This window comes from Nicotiana sylvestris, chromosome 2 (assembly GCF_000393655.2).
Source record: "Nicotiana sylvestris chromosome 2, ASM39365v2, whole genome shotgun sequence".
NCBI classification, from domain to species: Eukaryota; Viridiplantae; Streptophyta; class Magnoliopsida; order Solanales; family Solanaceae; genus Nicotiana; species Nicotiana sylvestris.
The window spans coordinates 43,374,199-43,390,086 of NC_091058.1; the positions used below are offsets into that span (position 1 = coordinate 43,374,199).

Below are 15,888 nucleotides of genomic sequence, written 5' to 3' on the forward strand. Positions count from 1 at the left end.
TGGTGGAGATGCAGGGGACATTTCCGGTGATTTTGTTCAAGGTGTAGTATAATGGCAATGAAGCAGGATAAAATCAGGGAGGCAAGAAATATCCGGTGATTTCTTCCAATCTGCCCAAGTATTGGAGGACAAAGTTACCGGTACTTATGCTGATAGGAGGTTGCACTTATTTTGGTGAAATCGTAGATGTTCGTGTAATCTAGCCCGGACACTCTAATTTTAACTCTCTTTTTTCTTCTGTCAATTGAATGGTAGCCCAAAAGGACCTCAGCAAACATGAACTTTCTAAATAAGATATTGAGGCCTTCAAAACAGAAATTCAATTTTAACAACTTCACAGTAATATAATTATATATAAACATCTTCCTCAATCCTTTAATGCATTACTACATTTTCCAACATTGTTCTGAGGGTCTTGAGTTGAGCAAGAACATGTTTGATATTCATTCTTTCCTCTGGCATGTCCGTTGTGCACCTCAGAGCTAATTCCATGATGGATGATAAGCACTGCATCTTTCCTGTTTTGTTCTTCTCCTCTGGTATCATTAGCTCAGGATCTATTATCTTGTCCATCGCGTGTGGCCATGATTGTCTTATCCACCCCCTCAAGCTTGAATTTTCAGCAAACTGTTCATCTGTTGGCTTTTTTCTTGTAAACATTTCCATCAACATGATACCATAGCTGTAAATGTCACACCTTGTAGATACCAGTCCTTCCAATCCAAACTCTGCATTAGAATACAACAAGATATCAAAAGAATATGGTGTCTTTCAAATGGTTGAAATTAGAAGGAGAAATGAAGCATTTTTGTGACATGATTGTTACCTGGTGCAATGTACCCGATGGTTGCAAGAGTTTTGGTTTGTGCAATACTTTCTCCTACCCCTAATAACTTTGCTAGCCCAAAGTCACTCACATGTGCAACCATATCTTCATCGAGTAGGACATTGCTAGGCTTTAGATCACAGTGAACAACCGGCACAAAATAGTCATGATGGAGATAGTCTAATGCTGATCCCACATCAATCATTATGTCTACTCTCTGCATGATATCTAAGGAACAACTCTCAGAATGAAGCCAATCGTCTAGGTTTCCATTAGGCATGTACTCTAATACCAAGGCTTTGAAATCAACGTTGGAGCAACTATTGATGACTTTAGCCAAATTTCTGTGACGAACGTTGCGCAAGACTTCACATTCTGTATCGAAACTCTTGAATGCGCCTTCTGTTTGCAAATTGAATACTTTAACGGCCAATATAGTACTCCCAAATGTAGCTTTGTAAACAGACCCATAACTTCCAGATCCGAGCAAGTTGCTCGTACTGAATCCATTTGTTGCTTGTTGAAGGTCATGGTACGAAACTCTTCCATGTAATGTGGCTGGAGAAGAATCCGCCTGATGAGTAGCAATGATTGTTTTCCTCTTTCGACATCTAATCACCAAAAAGATGGTGAGCGTGACTGAGAGCATTATGATTGAAGCAGCCATCAGTGAGATCAACACAATAAGAAGCACATTCTTTTTTCTTTTCCTATGAGGAGAATTAGACCTACATGCTGGTGTCTGCAATCTAGCAGCACCACATAATCCCTCATTTGAAAGGAATGAATCATAAGAGAAGTTCGCAAAAGGACCTCCAGTTGGAATTTCACCACTCAATCTGTTGTAAGATACATTGAGATAGTTAAGATGTGAAAGACCTACCAGTGATTTGGGAATTCCACCAGAGAGCTTGTTATGAGACAAGTCCAACGATTCCAAGGCAACCATGTTCCCCAATGACTCTGGAATAGGCCCTTCTAGTCTATTTTCTGCAAAAGAAAGTTCAGCCATGTTTTGCATTGCTCCAATTGTGCTCGGGATAATTCCTGAGATTTGATTCTTCGATACATTCAGTAATGTTGCGACTTTCAAATTTCCAATTTCTGGAGGTAGAGAGCTTTCCAAGAAATTTGAGGACACATCAAGATGCAAGAGATCATTGAGGTTCCACAGGCTGGGAGGTATGCTAAAAATCAATTTGTTGGAATCTAAGTAAACGTATCTAAGAGATTTAATGTTCCCTAAACATGCTGGTATAGAACAGCAAATCTCATTATTTCCCAAACTCAAGAATCCCAAATTCTTCAAATTGCAGAGTTCCTCAGGGATAGGTCCACTTATCATTTTGTTGCCATACAAATTTAATGCTTGAAGATTCTCTAAATTCCCTATTGAACTTGGAATGAATCCACTCAAGTAATTGCCTTGAAGAAACAAGAAAGACAAACCACTTAAATATCCAATTTCACGGGGCATGCTGCCTCTGATTTCACTATAAGCAGCATAAACATAGTCAAGAGAACTTGAGAGATTTCCAACAGAAGCGGGGAGATTTCCATCGAGTGGATTATAACCTATCCACAGTTGTCTTAAATGTCTGCAATTTGTCAAGGAATCGAAGAAAGTCAATTCTGGAGATGAAGGTTCTCTTGTGAAATGATTGTCATTCACATTTAGGTACTCTAAACGTTTTAGATTACCAAATGACCTCGGAAAAGGACCAGAAAAGTTATTATATCCAATTCCTAGCCGGAAAATGTTGGAAGCGTTTGACAGTGAGTTAGGGATGGATCCAGTCAGGTTATTGTAACCAAGATAAAGTTCTTCAAGATTAGGAAGGCCAAGTCCTATATCTGCTGGAAGACTTCCGGTAAAGAAGTTCCCCAAAAATGAAATGCCCCTTATGTTTGACATGTTAAATATTGTAGATGGAATAGGACCTGTTAAGAAGTTGTAGTGTAGATCTAATCTTCCCAAATTGAAAAGATTACCAATCTCCATTGGTAACTCACCTGATGATGTTTGAGTGACTCATCAGGATATGAAAAGCATAGCAACATACACCAAAATCTTGTAAAAGAAAAGGAAAAGATGATACCAAGAACCACATAAGGATAAGAATAGCATACCAATATACACCAAAAGCTTGATAAAAAAAAAACAAGATGATACCTATTAGGTTGTTTTCTCTTAGGAAGAGGTCAGAAAGTGAAGTGCAGTTTCCAAATTCTTTTGGAATGGTTCCACTGAATTGATTATTTCCAAGATCAAATGCTCTGAGATCAGGCATGTTCAAACACATATCCGGGGGTAATGAGCCAGAGAGCTTATTGCCATAAAGGTTGAGCAATCGAAGTGAAGTTATGTTACTTATAGAAAATGGTAATGGACCACTTAGGCTACAGTTCTGCACATCCAATATCTCTAGATTACGGAGATATCCAATCTCTTCTGGTATTTCACCTGCAAATTAAATCATAAATAGTAAGTCCACTTTCTGCAGTAGAGCAATTAAGGAGCACATACATGAGTCCAGAAATATTTTTCATGTATGCTCAAAGAAGAAAAAATACAAATATGTATAACTCACCTTCCAAATCATTTCGACCAAGGTATAAAGAAGATATCATAGTCAAGTTCCCAATCTTTCTAGGTATCACTCCAGTGAACCTATTGAATGATAATGACAAAATTTGAAGGTTTGAGCATTTGTCGATGTCCAAAGGAATTTGTCCATCAAATTCATTGTTAGACAGTGCAAGTACCATGAGTTCTGGGAGATTCGAGCATATATCGACAGGAAGGTTTCCAGACAAACTATTGTTTGTCAGGACCAAACGTCGTAACGATGAAATGTTGAACAGGCTAAGTGGTACAAGGCCTGTTAGCCGATTTGATCCCAAACTCAACCATGTCAAGCCTTGAAGATTACCAATTTCATTTGGAATTTCCCCTTGTAACTGATTAACTCCCAACACTAAACTCTCTAGCTTGGATGCATTGAAAATGGCCGGTGGAATAATACCTGTGAAACTGTTAAATGCTAGATGCAAGTGCTGGAGTTCTGGCAAAAGAGAAAACCATGAGGGAATATCTCCAGAGAACTTATTAGAAGTGACATTTATAAATTCTAATCTGTGCAAATTACTCAAATCTTGAGGCAGAATTCCATGGAAACGGTTGCTACTGATATCGAGGGAGACCAGAAAAGACAGATTTCCCAAGTGAGGAGGGATGGTGCCTATTAGTCCCATGTTGGAAATATCCAAGGCTGTGACTCTTTGATGGCGAGAGCCGCATGTTACGCCAATCCACTGGCAAACTGAAGTGGTTGAGGTCCAGTTGCTTGTCAAGATATTGTAAGTATCAGAAGTAAGATAGGATTTCAAAGCAAGAAGAGCAGCCTCATCAGTTTTGAGGTTGACTTCTGCAGTGGCTGATAATATCAGAAAATGGTGCCATATTGAAACTACAAGAGGGGAAAAGAAATTGTTTTTTCTCTTCATGATTGTGTTTATGTTGGAATAGAGAAAGTGTACCAGCACTAAGGCATATATCCCCATTACTACTAGCTGCGGTTTCTTTTCTGTAAAGAATTCAAACAGTTGTCCACTTTAAGGTCAATCAAGAGAAATGGAGGAAGGTGACAGACAATGATGATGTTAGGTTTGAATTCATTAGCATTTTCCATCGTTGAAACATATTGGACTGATTGTCATTCTTGAATTCATTAGCATTTTCCACGAAAATTCCTCAACATATAAAAATAGAAAGCTTAGAAACAAGCCAAATGATAGTCAATACTGATTGTTAATTTCTTCTTAATTTAATGCCATTTCAAAGACCAGAGGCACCCTCTTGGACAGACATTATGTGGCTTTTCCCATTACTTAGTTATACCTCAATATGAACTCAGAATGGGTAACTTTCTGAAAATGCCCTGAGCCTTACAAGTGTATCTATATGTCTAACTTAATCAAACCTAGCGAGTTGTTATAGAGGACTGCTTAAGCAAAGACTGATTAAGTAGTAATTATTATCAAATTCCCCTTATTTTACAAATAAAGATTAACATCAAAGGCGGCTCAACAAAATCGGTGGCCTAAAGCCAAACCTTGATGAGTGGCCTTAAGTTGTTTTTTCTATAAAAAAAAAATTAATCCATTGTACTTTTTTATAGTTAACATTATTATATAAATAATATACGCATTTAGAAAAGAATCAAGTCTTTTTTATATGATTGAGTATATTGATTAGAGTATTATCTTTTACTTGTTTTATCTTTCTTTCATGTTTTTAATTCAAAAAATAAGTCTAAACCATCAATATCTTTCGCCGTTAAGGCAATGTGTTTCCAAAATCTCGTCACCTAGTTATATCAAATTCTTATACCTCGAAATAGGAAACCAAAAATATTTCCATACGCTTCTAATTGTTCAAAATTTTGAAGGTTTATTTTCTTAGTTTATTAAAAAATATACTTTTTTTTACTTCAAAATATTCAAATTTTTAAAAAATTAATTCATATACCTACTAGGCTACTACTACTGAAAAATGGGACCCCTCAAATTTGAGGGCCTAAAACATTTGCTTTACTTACCGTATGCTTCAGCCGGCACTGATTAACATCATGAACAGAAAACACCTGAGGAAAAGGAGATCCTACAAGTCAAATTAAAGGATGGAGAAGCTGAGATACAGACAATCAGTTCTTGGACTTTGAGCCTTTTAAAAATCATAAACTAGCAATGAACTTAACAGTATGGAGCTAATTAAATTCACCAAACACTTGCTATTCGGTAAAAACTTAACTGCACCCCACGTTTATAGTATCAAATTAATAGAATCACGAGTTAATTTATTACTTTCATGGTTAATTAATGCCTATTATTACTTTATTAAATTTACTTAATTTGATATAAATATATTTACCCTGGCTATACCCTTAAGAAATACTACAATTTGGACAATAACTCAGACTGAAAAGTTAAATCACGAAGAAGAGTGAATATTCACACCCACCATGTGAAAAAAGAATCCATCGTTTTTGTTAAACAAAGGTACCTGAAAGAAGGGGAAGATCCAAGCCGGGTTGTTTTTATGAAAAGACAAAAAACTCCTCTAGTTAAAGTGCTGCTAGCTTCTTTGTAGGGGGCATTTAAGGAAAACAAAAGGTAGGGATATAGAATGCCCTTTTAGGTGTTTCTGAGGTCATGAATCTAAAATTCCTTTCAAAGGTTAGGTACCTGAAAGAAGGGGAAGATCCATAGCCGGGTGTGCAAGATAATGGCGGAGGGCCTCGGCGGCTAGTTGATATTATCCGTGTCGTGCCAGAGATTTCAAGAAATTATTTTAAAAGCCCATCACGGAGGGCACTATTTGGAGGTATATCATTGCTGGGTGGATTTTATGTGGCTCAGACAATTTCCCTATCTTTTGGTGCTTTAGGAGTCAATGATGTCATTGCTGCTGTAGTCTGCGTCTTAATTACCGAGTATGTGACGCGCTTCTATTACAGTCGGCCTAAAGTGACTTTTCCTATTGCTCTTTTGAACAACTTCAAGATGGGTTTTACTTATGGTCTCTTCATTGATGCTTTCAAACTTGCCAGCTGAGCTAATTGTCTCAGTTTTGCAGCAGTAAGTAAATTTTCCTCCTATTGTTGTATATCTCTTATAAAAGATCAACTCTCTTACTGATGGAAATTAAAGCATTATGTAATGTCGCCGTTTTTAAGCGATACCCTGATCGGGGGCGGATCCAAGATTTAAACTTTATGGGTTTGCAGTGTCACAAAACCCACTGACTATCTGAGTTACATGGTCTAGTAGATTTGCCGAAGCAGTTTTGCGGAACCCGTACCTTCTATAGTGCATGGCTAATTGTGCTCCAATTACTGCAAAATAGTTCTACAACAACATCCCTTTCTTTTTGCTAATCAGCATCCGTTAAGAAAAAGATTTTAGGGAAAAAAGTGACAGAGCCGGGTCTTGAACTTTGATGTCTAAGTATCAATTGAGTAAAGTCAAGTCTGCTGGTCAGTAGATAGGGTCCGACAAGATTTTGCTGAACTTGTGATCTTTCTCAGAGTGTACTGCATTGTTTGAGAAGCTGGAAAAACCTGCTTTCGATGTCCATTAGTTGTGCTAGTCTCACCCTCTGGAATTTTGCTTCGTCGGGAATATAAGACATGTCCAAAACCTCAAGGCTCGACAATTTGGAAAAGAGAGCCATTGAAACCTCTATTTCTTAGAGTCAAAACTTGAATCCTGTTCAAGAAACCAACTACGATGGTAGTTGCCCATTGAAGTTGTTCTAATCTAGTTTGATGCTTCCTAGTTGCCCATTGAAGTCGTTAATTAACCAGATCCTTTGGCAGATCTCCCATGGAAATAGTTCCACTCATATCATGAGAAACAAGAAAAAAGAGATTTCCTAATTCTCTAGGACTCTAAGACCCATCACCCATGTTCGAAACATCTATTTAACTTACTCTCTTGTGGAAAGAGCTGCAAGTGATTCCAAACCAGTAGCAAACTAGAATAGAAGTAGACCAACTGTTTGCCAAGACACCTTGAGGGTCTTAAGTGATTTGAGCCTTCAAACCTTCAGGGCAAGAAGGGCGAATTGATCAGTGGTGATAGTGGTTGCTGCCATGGGTTAGCAAACCAGTTGCCCAAAGACCAACAGTTCAAGAAAAAAGAGGTGCATGCTTCTCACTGAGCATATCTCTGGTTTTTGAGTTATGGGATTAATGAAGATACCACTAACATAATAACATACTGAACCACAAAGAGAGTGAAGCTTTTGTATGTGATTATAGGAGCTGTCATGCTGTCTTTGTCAGTGAGAAGACAAATTTGTGCTGCAAGTGACAGAAACTATTGAAAATTGAAATGAAGAAACTTTCTGATATGTTGAGAGTCAATATTGGAGGATTAACAAATGTACGAAACCTAAGCCAAATGATGTACTAGAAACGAACCCAAAGTTTTTTCTAATTTTTTATGTTTGTTACTAACTGCTACTTGGTCCAGTTAATGTTGGATTTTTACTGGAAATTGCTTTCTTCTTGGAGTCACTGGATTTTAGTTTCCAAGTGTTAGTGATTGGGCGGGTGATCTAAGTACTTGGGAAAGGAGTTTTCAGTCTTTTAGTTTTTTTTTTCACCAATTAGGACCCACCTTAAATATTTAGGTTTTAAGTCTCAATTTCAATTGTGACTTGTGAGCCAGTGAAAAATCTGGACTGTATTTGTGCTTTCAATCTGCAGTCAAGCTGTTAAGCATTTAACTTGGTAACCAAAAGAGCCTATAACTTGTAGTTCAACATTTTACACTGCTCTTCATAGACTCTTGAAGCTGATTCTACATAATAATGATCATCAATATTATACAAGGCATTCTTCCATGCCAACTTCAGTACACACATATGTTAAAGGACACACACACACAAAAACTTTAAACACGCACAAAAGAAAAGCACAATAAACAAGAAAAGTCCAAATCTCGGACCAAATATTGGTTGTCATCTCAATTGGTGTCACCCAGAGGAAAAGGCGGCACTACCTGTTCAAAATTAAAGGGGATCAAACTTGATTTGGCTCATTCATTATGGATACGAATGCAAAAATATACTAGTTGTAACTGAGACTTGAGTTATTTTTATAATTTTCCTTCGATAAATGAAACTCTTAATTTCTTGAACTTTAAATTTCTTTCTTAGTTTCATTGGACCTTTGTTTTCCTTTTATTTTGCCTTCTTAAATTAAGACTCCTTAAAAAGATGTCCTTCAATTCAGTTCTTTTTTTACTACAAGGGAGATGTTTGTATGAAAGAAAATGCTCATTTTCTAGATTTATATATGGTATAGACAAGAAAATAATCATTTTCATCCGGATGACATGAGAATATCGATGAAAAAGCTGGATACTTACCATCATATAAACCTTGCTACATCATTTGCGAAGAAATTCCAGCTTGATCTTCTTGATATTTGGCAGGACATCTTTCATGATCAGCCTCTCATTAGGAGATTCAGCTGTGCAATTCAATGCCAACTCCAAAATAGAGGACACACAATGCAACTTTTTCTTGAAATCAATCTCTTCTGGTTCAAATAAGGTGGCATCAATAATATCCTCTGGTGTTGCAGGTATTGAATTACAGACCCAACTCCTCATGCTCAAATTTTCTTGAAACATTTCATCATATGGCTTTTTTCTTGTGAATGTTTCCATGAGCATTATGCCGTAGCTGTACACATCACATCTTCTAGAAACTAATCCTACTGATCCATACTCTGTCCAATGTTACTAGAGTAATTAGTTTCTTAACAAACTAAATAAATAAACGAAAGTAATATCTTTGTATTTGGAAGATATTAAAAAAAGTTAAAACTATCTTGAGTAGATAAAAATTTTAAAAAAATAAAAATAGTTGGAATGGGAATGAACCAAGAGTAAGACAATAAAATGAAACGATTTTTTTTTTTTTTTATAATCGTCGTAGATGCATGAATAGCAAATAAGATATTAGTGTTTGGCAAGCCATAAAAAAAATGTTTAAAAGTCTTGTACCTTTAAGTCAAAAATGAGCCAAAAGCTATTAGTTGGGCATATGTTTATTACTACTATGTTATTCCAATAAATAACTTATATTCATTTAATATAATTTTATTTATTCATTTTAAAACTTAAAAATGAATTGAAAGATATATAATTTGTATCGAAAATGAAAAGTCTTGCAATAATCTATTGTTTGATATTAACATCTTAATGGCATTTGGTCATTTTAGTAGGAAAAAATGCTGATAAGCACTTTTTTAACGAACACATCAATTGTTTGTTTCACTCTGAGCACTTCTATCTAACCGCATAATTTCTTGTTCATAAAATCAGTTTCAGCATTTAAAAAGTGTTTTCCGGCACTTGGTGCTTAAAAGCAACAGTCCTGTTTTAGCTAAGCTAAATGGGCTCTATATTTCAATGTTTTCAATACCATTTTTTCATGAATCTGTGATATATTACATAAAACTAGAAAACAAAAGATTACGTACTATTTGATACATTAGCACTTTATATTTGATAATAAGAGACCAAAAAAGAAAATTACCTGGTGCAATATAGCCCATCGTTGCAAGTGTGTTAGTATGAGCAATAGATTCCCCTTCTCCTAATAACTTGGTCAGGCCAAAGTCACTCACATGTCCAACCAGCCTTTCGTCTAGCAAGACGTTACTAGGCTTCAAGTCGCCATGTACAACGACTGTTGCATAACCATGATGGAGATATTCCAAAGCTGATGCAACATCGATCATTATCTCTAATCTTTGGATCATATTCAAGTAGTAATCATCTGAATGTAACCATTGCTCTAGGCTTCCATTGGGCATGTATTCTAGAAGTAATGCTTTAAAATCCATGTTAGTACAACTGCTGATAACTTTGGTAAGATTTCTATGGCGAAGGTTGCGTAGAACTTCACATTCAGTATCAAAACTCTTGAATGCACCTTCAATCTGTAAATTAAACACTTTGATTGCCGAAACCATCTCATTCGCAAAGATGCCCTTGTAAACAGAACCGAAACCTCCATGGCCTAGCAAGTTGCATTGGTCGAACCCCTGAGTTGCCCTTTCGATTTCAATGTATGAAATCCTGGCTAGTATCGTTGTTGCAGGTAAGGATTCAACTTGGGTTGGAACATTTCTACGTCTCCTGAACATGAACACAACAATTGAGCCAAGTCCTATTAATGAAACCACCAATGGGACAAGTACAATCAGAAGAAATCTGCTTCTCCGTGAGTGATGACCAGACCTAGCCTTACAAGGTCGGAAAAGGAAACCACCACATAACTCTTCATTTCCCATAAAAGATTGAGAGGTGAAATTGAGAAAAGGTCCTTTAGTTGGGATTTCACCTTCTAATCTATTGAATGATACATTGAAATCCTTGAGATACCGAAGTGCCTCTAATGATTTTGGAATCATACCTGAAAGAATGTTATTGGATAGTATCACCGATTCCAAACTTATCATTTTTCCCAGCGACTCAGGAATAGATCCTTGCAACTCATTGAAAGCCAAAGAAAGATAAATTAGTTTCAGCAAGTCTCCGACTGTGGTTGGAATACTTCCTGAAAGGTGATTCCTCGACAAATCTACTAATGTTATGGCATCCAAATTTCCGAATTTTGGAGGTAAAGAACCAACCAAAGAATTATTGGACAAGTCAAGTTCTACAAGATCTTTGAGGCTCCATAGACTCATGGGTATGTTAGTGAGCCTATTTGAGTTTAGGTAAATATTTCTCAAAGAGGTAACATTACCAATGCAATATGGTATTGGACCCGATATTTGATTATAAGACAAACGAACCAAGCCCAACCCCGACAATTTGCAAAGGCACTCCGGTAAGGGTCTACTTAACCTGTTCTGGTCAAGATATAATACTTGAAGATTGTGTAAATCACAGAATGTTCTTGGCATTGAACCAGTCAAGTCATTGCCGGATATGGAAAAAGTGTTTAAGTTACTTAAATTACCAATTCCTAATGGTATCTGTCCCCTAATTTCAGTTTCATCTAAAAAAAATAGTTCAAGAGAACCGGAGAGATTACCAATGGAATCTGGAAGAACACCATTAAGAGGATTATCCGATATCACTATTTCTTTCAAAGATCTGCAGTTCGCCAAAGAAGTTAAGATACTTAGGTGCGGAGATGATAAGTTGTTTTCGAACAACATCAAACGTTCAAGCTGTCTCAAATCCCCCAAAGAGTTAGGAATCGGGCCATTGAATTTGTTGTTGTTAAGAATTAATCCCTTTAGATTTGAAGAATTGGAGATTGAGCTGGGTATAACTCCATCTATGCTGTTATTACCAAGATGCAGAAAATTTAGATTTGTTTCCCAGTAGCTTGAGGCAGATGGAAGACTACCGGAAAGGTTATTAAATGCAAGTGACATCACTCTTAGCGTAGAGATATTGAAGAGCTCTTCCGGTATGGAACCGCTTAGTTTATAATTCTCTGCAAGATCAAGTGTCTCCAATTTGTGAAGGCTCCCAATCTTTCTGGGTATTACTCCACCAATGTTATTCCTAGAAAGTGACACCCTTGTTAGGGTAGAGATATTGAAGAGCTCTTCCGGTATGGAACCGCTTAATTTATTAAATTGCAAATAAAGTGTCTCCAACTTGTGAAGGCTCCCAATCTCTCTGGGTATTACTCCACCAATGTTATTCGTAGAAAGTGACACCCTTGTTAGCGTAGAAATATTGAAGAGCTCTTCCGGTATGGAACCACTTAATTTATTAAATTGCAAATAAAGTGTTTCCAACTTGTGAAGGTTCCCAATCTCTTCGGGTATAACACCTGCAAAAAGATTTAGTTTAGTGTTATGAAAGAATTACAAGAAAATACACGTGACTTCACACCATAACAAAAAATGATCCATGTTTTTAAGTTTTACCCGACCTAGCCCATATTGTACATATTTTGAAAGCACTTGCAAATTCAAAATCTGTGTTCTTACAACCATTGCTTCTAAAAGCTATGTAGTTAAATCTGTGTTCTCACAACCATTGCTTTTCACTCTCTTTTCTTCTCACATCTTCTACATATGTTTCAAGGTGCTGTATATTTTCTGCTTCTCCCTCTGTGTCATCTGGTTGCAATGTAAGAAAATTGAAGAGTAAGTCCACCATTGAACACCATTCAAAGCTTTGCTTTTGAAAATAAAAATTTTTCGAGTTTGTTAGTTGTTTGGACTGGGTATTGTTCTAATTGATTGAAAATATCAAAAGGAGTTCAAAATTTAAATTTGAAATAATTTGGAGTAGATTTGAGCAAGATTTGAGTTAAATTTCAGAAAAGACGCAAGGAAGAAGACGAAATGAGTTTTTTGTATAATTATGTATAATAGTGTATATGAGCGTTTAAACACATCTTATACACTATTATACACTTTTATACACCTTTATACAAGCATCTGTAGATGAACTTCTTCCACGATTTTCAGTTGTAATTCTTGTTCAAAACCAGTCCAAATCTCCATTAAATGACTTCAAATTTTATATACAATCTACTTATACTATTTCTAACAAGTCTAAATAACACCCACTCCAAATTTCTCACAAAATCAAATTCGAAATTTAAAGCCACATATTTAAGCTTGTTAAAAATCTAATTTTCACCACCCAAATGGATTTGACTTGTTGAACTAATATTTGAGTCACAGTTAATGATTCGAAAATTAACCTAAAAGCTTGAGCAATCTTTTTAAAATTAAATAGTAATTTCGAAAACCTATTGGAGTTGGATGTTAAATCTTAGCCTATTATTTTGGGCTAGTTGGTTGTAAATTAAAAAAATAGGCTATAAAATTGAAAAATAGGGAGCCCAGTTGTTCTTATGTGAAATTTTGCCTAATGTTATTTTTAATTTCGATTCCATGAAACCATTACTCTTTCTGTATTGCCAAACAACAACACATTGCTCGAAACTTACCTGTTAAATTGTTGGTGTTGAAATTAAGTATCCATAGCGATGTCATGTTCCGTATGCTGCGCGGTATTGAACCCACGATGCCGTTGTTCTCCAGTTGCAATTGCTGCAAATTTCGTAAATTACCAATCTTTGCTGGAATTATGCCTGCAAATTATTTTTACACAAAGCAACCAATTTGAGATTTTGCCAAAATGTAGGCAAAATTTATGGCCAAACATGTGTTTGCCAAATAAAACCCAAATTTATTTTGGCAAAATATATGGCCAAACGGGTCCTTAATTGTTGTATTGAAAAAGGTGTTCCCATAATGGTTATTTTGAAAATAATTTTTTTTTCCCCGAAGTTATTTTTAAAGGTTGAAGGTTCATCCAACCAAACATCATGTACGTCCAATCGCCTACCTAGGATAGTAAATAGAGCAGGGCTGGGGCTATTATTATGAGGGAAGAGCAACATGACTTGTTGAATTAAAATGCAATGTTACTCCTATATATTAACGTCACAATTTTCTATAGATCACGTGTTTATGCTAACAAATTGAGAAAAGTATTACTCCTATCAAGTATGTACCTTGCAAGTGGTTTCCCCCAAGGTTTAAGAACTCAAGCCTCTCCAAGTTTACAATTTCTGGTGGAATGATCCCATTGAAGTTATTGTATGACAATGACAAGTCATACAGTTGTGTGCAGTTAGACAAACTAGCTGGAATGTGACCACTCAACTGGTTGGAAATTATTGAAATGCTCTTTATTTTTTGCAGACCGCGGCATATATCTGCAGGAAGACTCCCTGATAATTGATTATATGTGAGAGCTAAAGTCTCCAACGAGGAGATGTTGAAAATGGAGTATGGAATAGATCCAGTAAGTTGGTTACTGACTAAAACCAGCTCCTTTAAACTCTGAAGATTGCCAATATCTTTGGGAAAACTGCCTTGAAGATGATTATTACTGACACTGAGAGTTTCTAACTTGGACAGGTTAGAAATAGAAGCAGGAGGTATAGCAGTGAAACCGTTGTTATCAAGAATTAAGATTTGAAGCTCAGAAAAGAAACCGAACCACATTGGAATCTCTCCACTGAAATTATTGTATCCCAGATCAATCACCTTCAATCGACGTAAACGAGACAAATCTTGAGGGATGTCTCCAAGAAAATTATTTCTGCTCATATCGAGAGAAACGAGAAACGAGAGGTTTCCCAACTGTGGCGGAATGGTTCCAACAATGTCCATGTTTGATATATTGAGTGCTCTCACCCTATGATGGCGAGAGCCGCAAGTGACTCCAATCCAGTCACAAACTGAAGATTGAGAAGACCAATTTTGGGTTAAGGGATGAGAAGAGTTTAGAGTAACTCTGGATTTTAAGGCAAGAAGAGCTGATTGATCTGTGCTTATGTTTGTGGCTATGCATGCCACTAACAAGTAGAGTAATTGCAAGACAACAGAAAGAATAAAAGAGTTGGCTTTCTCCATGGATACAACTACAACTGATGTTTGTAGTATGTAATTAAAACTGTAGATAAAATAAGGAATGAAGTGGTCAGCAATAAATAGGGATAAAAAATTGCTGAGGATGTTGGGAGGAGGGCAGTTGGGGCAAACTAATAAGACTTTGACTTTATTAAGTCTTCCGAAAGTTTGCCCCACAAAGATAAGTACCCTTTTCTTCACTATCTATTGCTTTACATGAGATTCTGAGTAGATTCTAAGAATAGTTTTTCCAACAAAAGTTTCCAGTAATAATACCTCTTTATCTGTGCTCTTAGGAGTATTATTATTTAGAAGGCTCTCTTATTCTTTTGGGTCAATGGGTCTAGTTAAGTGTGAATTCTAGTTTAACCGTGTATTTTAAAATTGGGGTTAGTGTTTTTTTAATCTTAAGCTGCAAAGTGGCCTTCCGTCCAAATCAACGGCAAATTAGTGTCATAGTATGACAATAGAAGACCGAATAGTCAAATGCAGGGTAAATTTAAAGATAATTCAAGGGTATATTTGTTCTTTTCCAATTTTAATAAAAAATATACTAGTTTGTTTTCTTCACATAATATTGAAGAAAAAGCTGCATTCAAAGGCATTTATTATTTTCACCTATATAAGAAGCACGAAAGAAACAGGTGAAGCAGAGACGTCTTCGCGGATATGCCAGCTTCCATCATTATATATTTATTCCTATTTTTCAGTATTATTACTTTAACGGCCATCACATAATTTAGTAAATTAAGGGAACTTCTGACTACTTTCTCTCCATAAATGCATAGTACAAAAATATGGGACCAGCAATTTAGTGAACAAAGGAACAACAACAACAACCCAAACCCAGTATAATTCTATTTAGTGGGGTCTGGGGAGGGTAGTGTATACGCAGACCTTACCCCTACCCTGAGGTAAAGAGGCTGTTTCCAAATAGACCCCCGACATCCTTCCCTCCAAGAACTTCCCACCCTGCTCTTTGGGAGATTCGAACTCACAACCTCTTGATTGGAAGTGGAAGTTGCTTACCATCAGAGCAACCCTCTTGCCTTAAACAAAGGAGATTTTGGGAAA

At 36.3% G+C, this 15,888-nt stretch overlaps 3 protein-coding genes across 8 annotated transcripts; 1 reads left to right on the forward strand and 2 right to left on the reverse strand.

The window, feature by feature from the left end:
• Positions 1-263: 263 nt before the first annotated feature.
• LOC104245779 (probable LRR receptor-like serine/threonine-protein kinase At3g47570) lies at positions 264-6,159 on the reverse strand. 6 transcript variants are annotated; one of them, XM_070167861.1, is made up of 6 exons: positions 6,074-6,159; positions 5,428-5,472; positions 3,418-4,413; positions 3,000-3,290; positions 827-2,839; positions 264-728 (listed from the first exon to the last, which is right to left on the reverse strand). In XM_070167861.1, exons 3-6 carry the CDS (start codon positions 4,388-4,390, stop codon positions 376-378), a joined length of 3,630 nt encoding a protein of 1,209 aa, XP_070023962.1. In that variant the 5' UTR covers positions 4,391-4,413; positions 5,428-5,472; positions 6,074-6,159; the 3' UTR covers positions 264-375. The 6 variants fall into 6 exon arrangements, with proteins under 6 accessions (XP_070023962.1, XP_070023961.1, XP_070023959.1 ...); XM_070167860.1 differs by having other exon boundaries at positions 5,892-6,110; XM_070167858.1 differs by having other exon boundaries at positions 3,418-5,472.
• LOC138884615 (uncharacterized protein ycf20-like) lies at positions 5,509-15,128 on the forward strand. The gene is made up of 5 exons (XM_070165641.1): positions 5,509-5,535; positions 6,098-6,466; positions 8,831-8,982; positions 14,101-14,203; positions 14,320-15,128. Exons 1-2 carry the CDS (start codon positions 5,509-5,511, stop codon positions 6,440-6,442), a joined length of 372 nt encoding a protein of 123 aa, XP_070021742.1. The 3' UTR covers positions 6,443-6,466; positions 8,831-8,982; positions 14,101-14,203; positions 14,320-15,128.
• Positions 8,096-14,817, reverse strand: LOC104245780 (probable LRR receptor-like serine/threonine-protein kinase At3g47570). Its single transcript, XM_070167856.1, has 5 exons — positions 13,911-14,817; positions 13,341-13,484; positions 9,942-12,206; positions 8,765-9,129; positions 8,096-8,395 (listed from the first exon to the last, which is right to left on the reverse strand). Exons 1-4 carry the CDS (start codon positions 14,815-14,817, stop codon positions 8,786-8,788), a joined length of 3,660 nt encoding a protein of 1,219 aa, XP_070023957.1. The 3' UTR covers positions 8,096-8,395; positions 8,765-8,785.
• Positions 15,129-15,888: the final 760 nt, after the last annotated feature.

Coding starts and splice junctions, on each gene's coding strand:
- LOC104245779 (XM_070167861.1), bottom strand. CDS start 4,390: ATGGGGATATATGCCTTAGTGCTGGTACACTTTCTCTATTCCAACATA. Junction 3,291..3,417: donor TGGTCGAAATGATTTGGAAG/GTGAGTTATACA, acceptor TTTAATTTGCAG/GTGAAATACCAGAAGAGATT. Junction 2,840..2,999: donor AAGAGAAAACAACCTAATAG/GTATCATCTTGT, acceptor AAACATCATCAG/GTGAGTTACCAATGGAGATT.
- LOC138884615 (XM_070165641.1), top strand. CDS start 5,509: ATGGAGAAGCTGAGATACAGACAATCA. Junction 5,536..6,097: donor AGCTGAGATACAGACAATCA/GTTCTTGGACTT, acceptor GAAGATCCATAG/CCGGGTGTGCAAGATAATGG.
- LOC104245780 (XM_070167856.1), bottom strand. CDS start 14,817: ATGGAGAAAGCCAACTCTTTTATTCTTTCTGTTGTCTTGCAATTACTC. Junction 12,207..13,340: donor CAACACCAACAATTTAACAG/GTAAGTTTCGAG, acceptor ATCTTTTTGCAG/GTGTTATACCCGAAGAGATT. Junction 9,130..9,941: donor GATGGGCTATATTGCACCAG/GTAATTTTCTTT, acceptor AACATTGGACAG/AGTATGGATCAGTAGGATTA.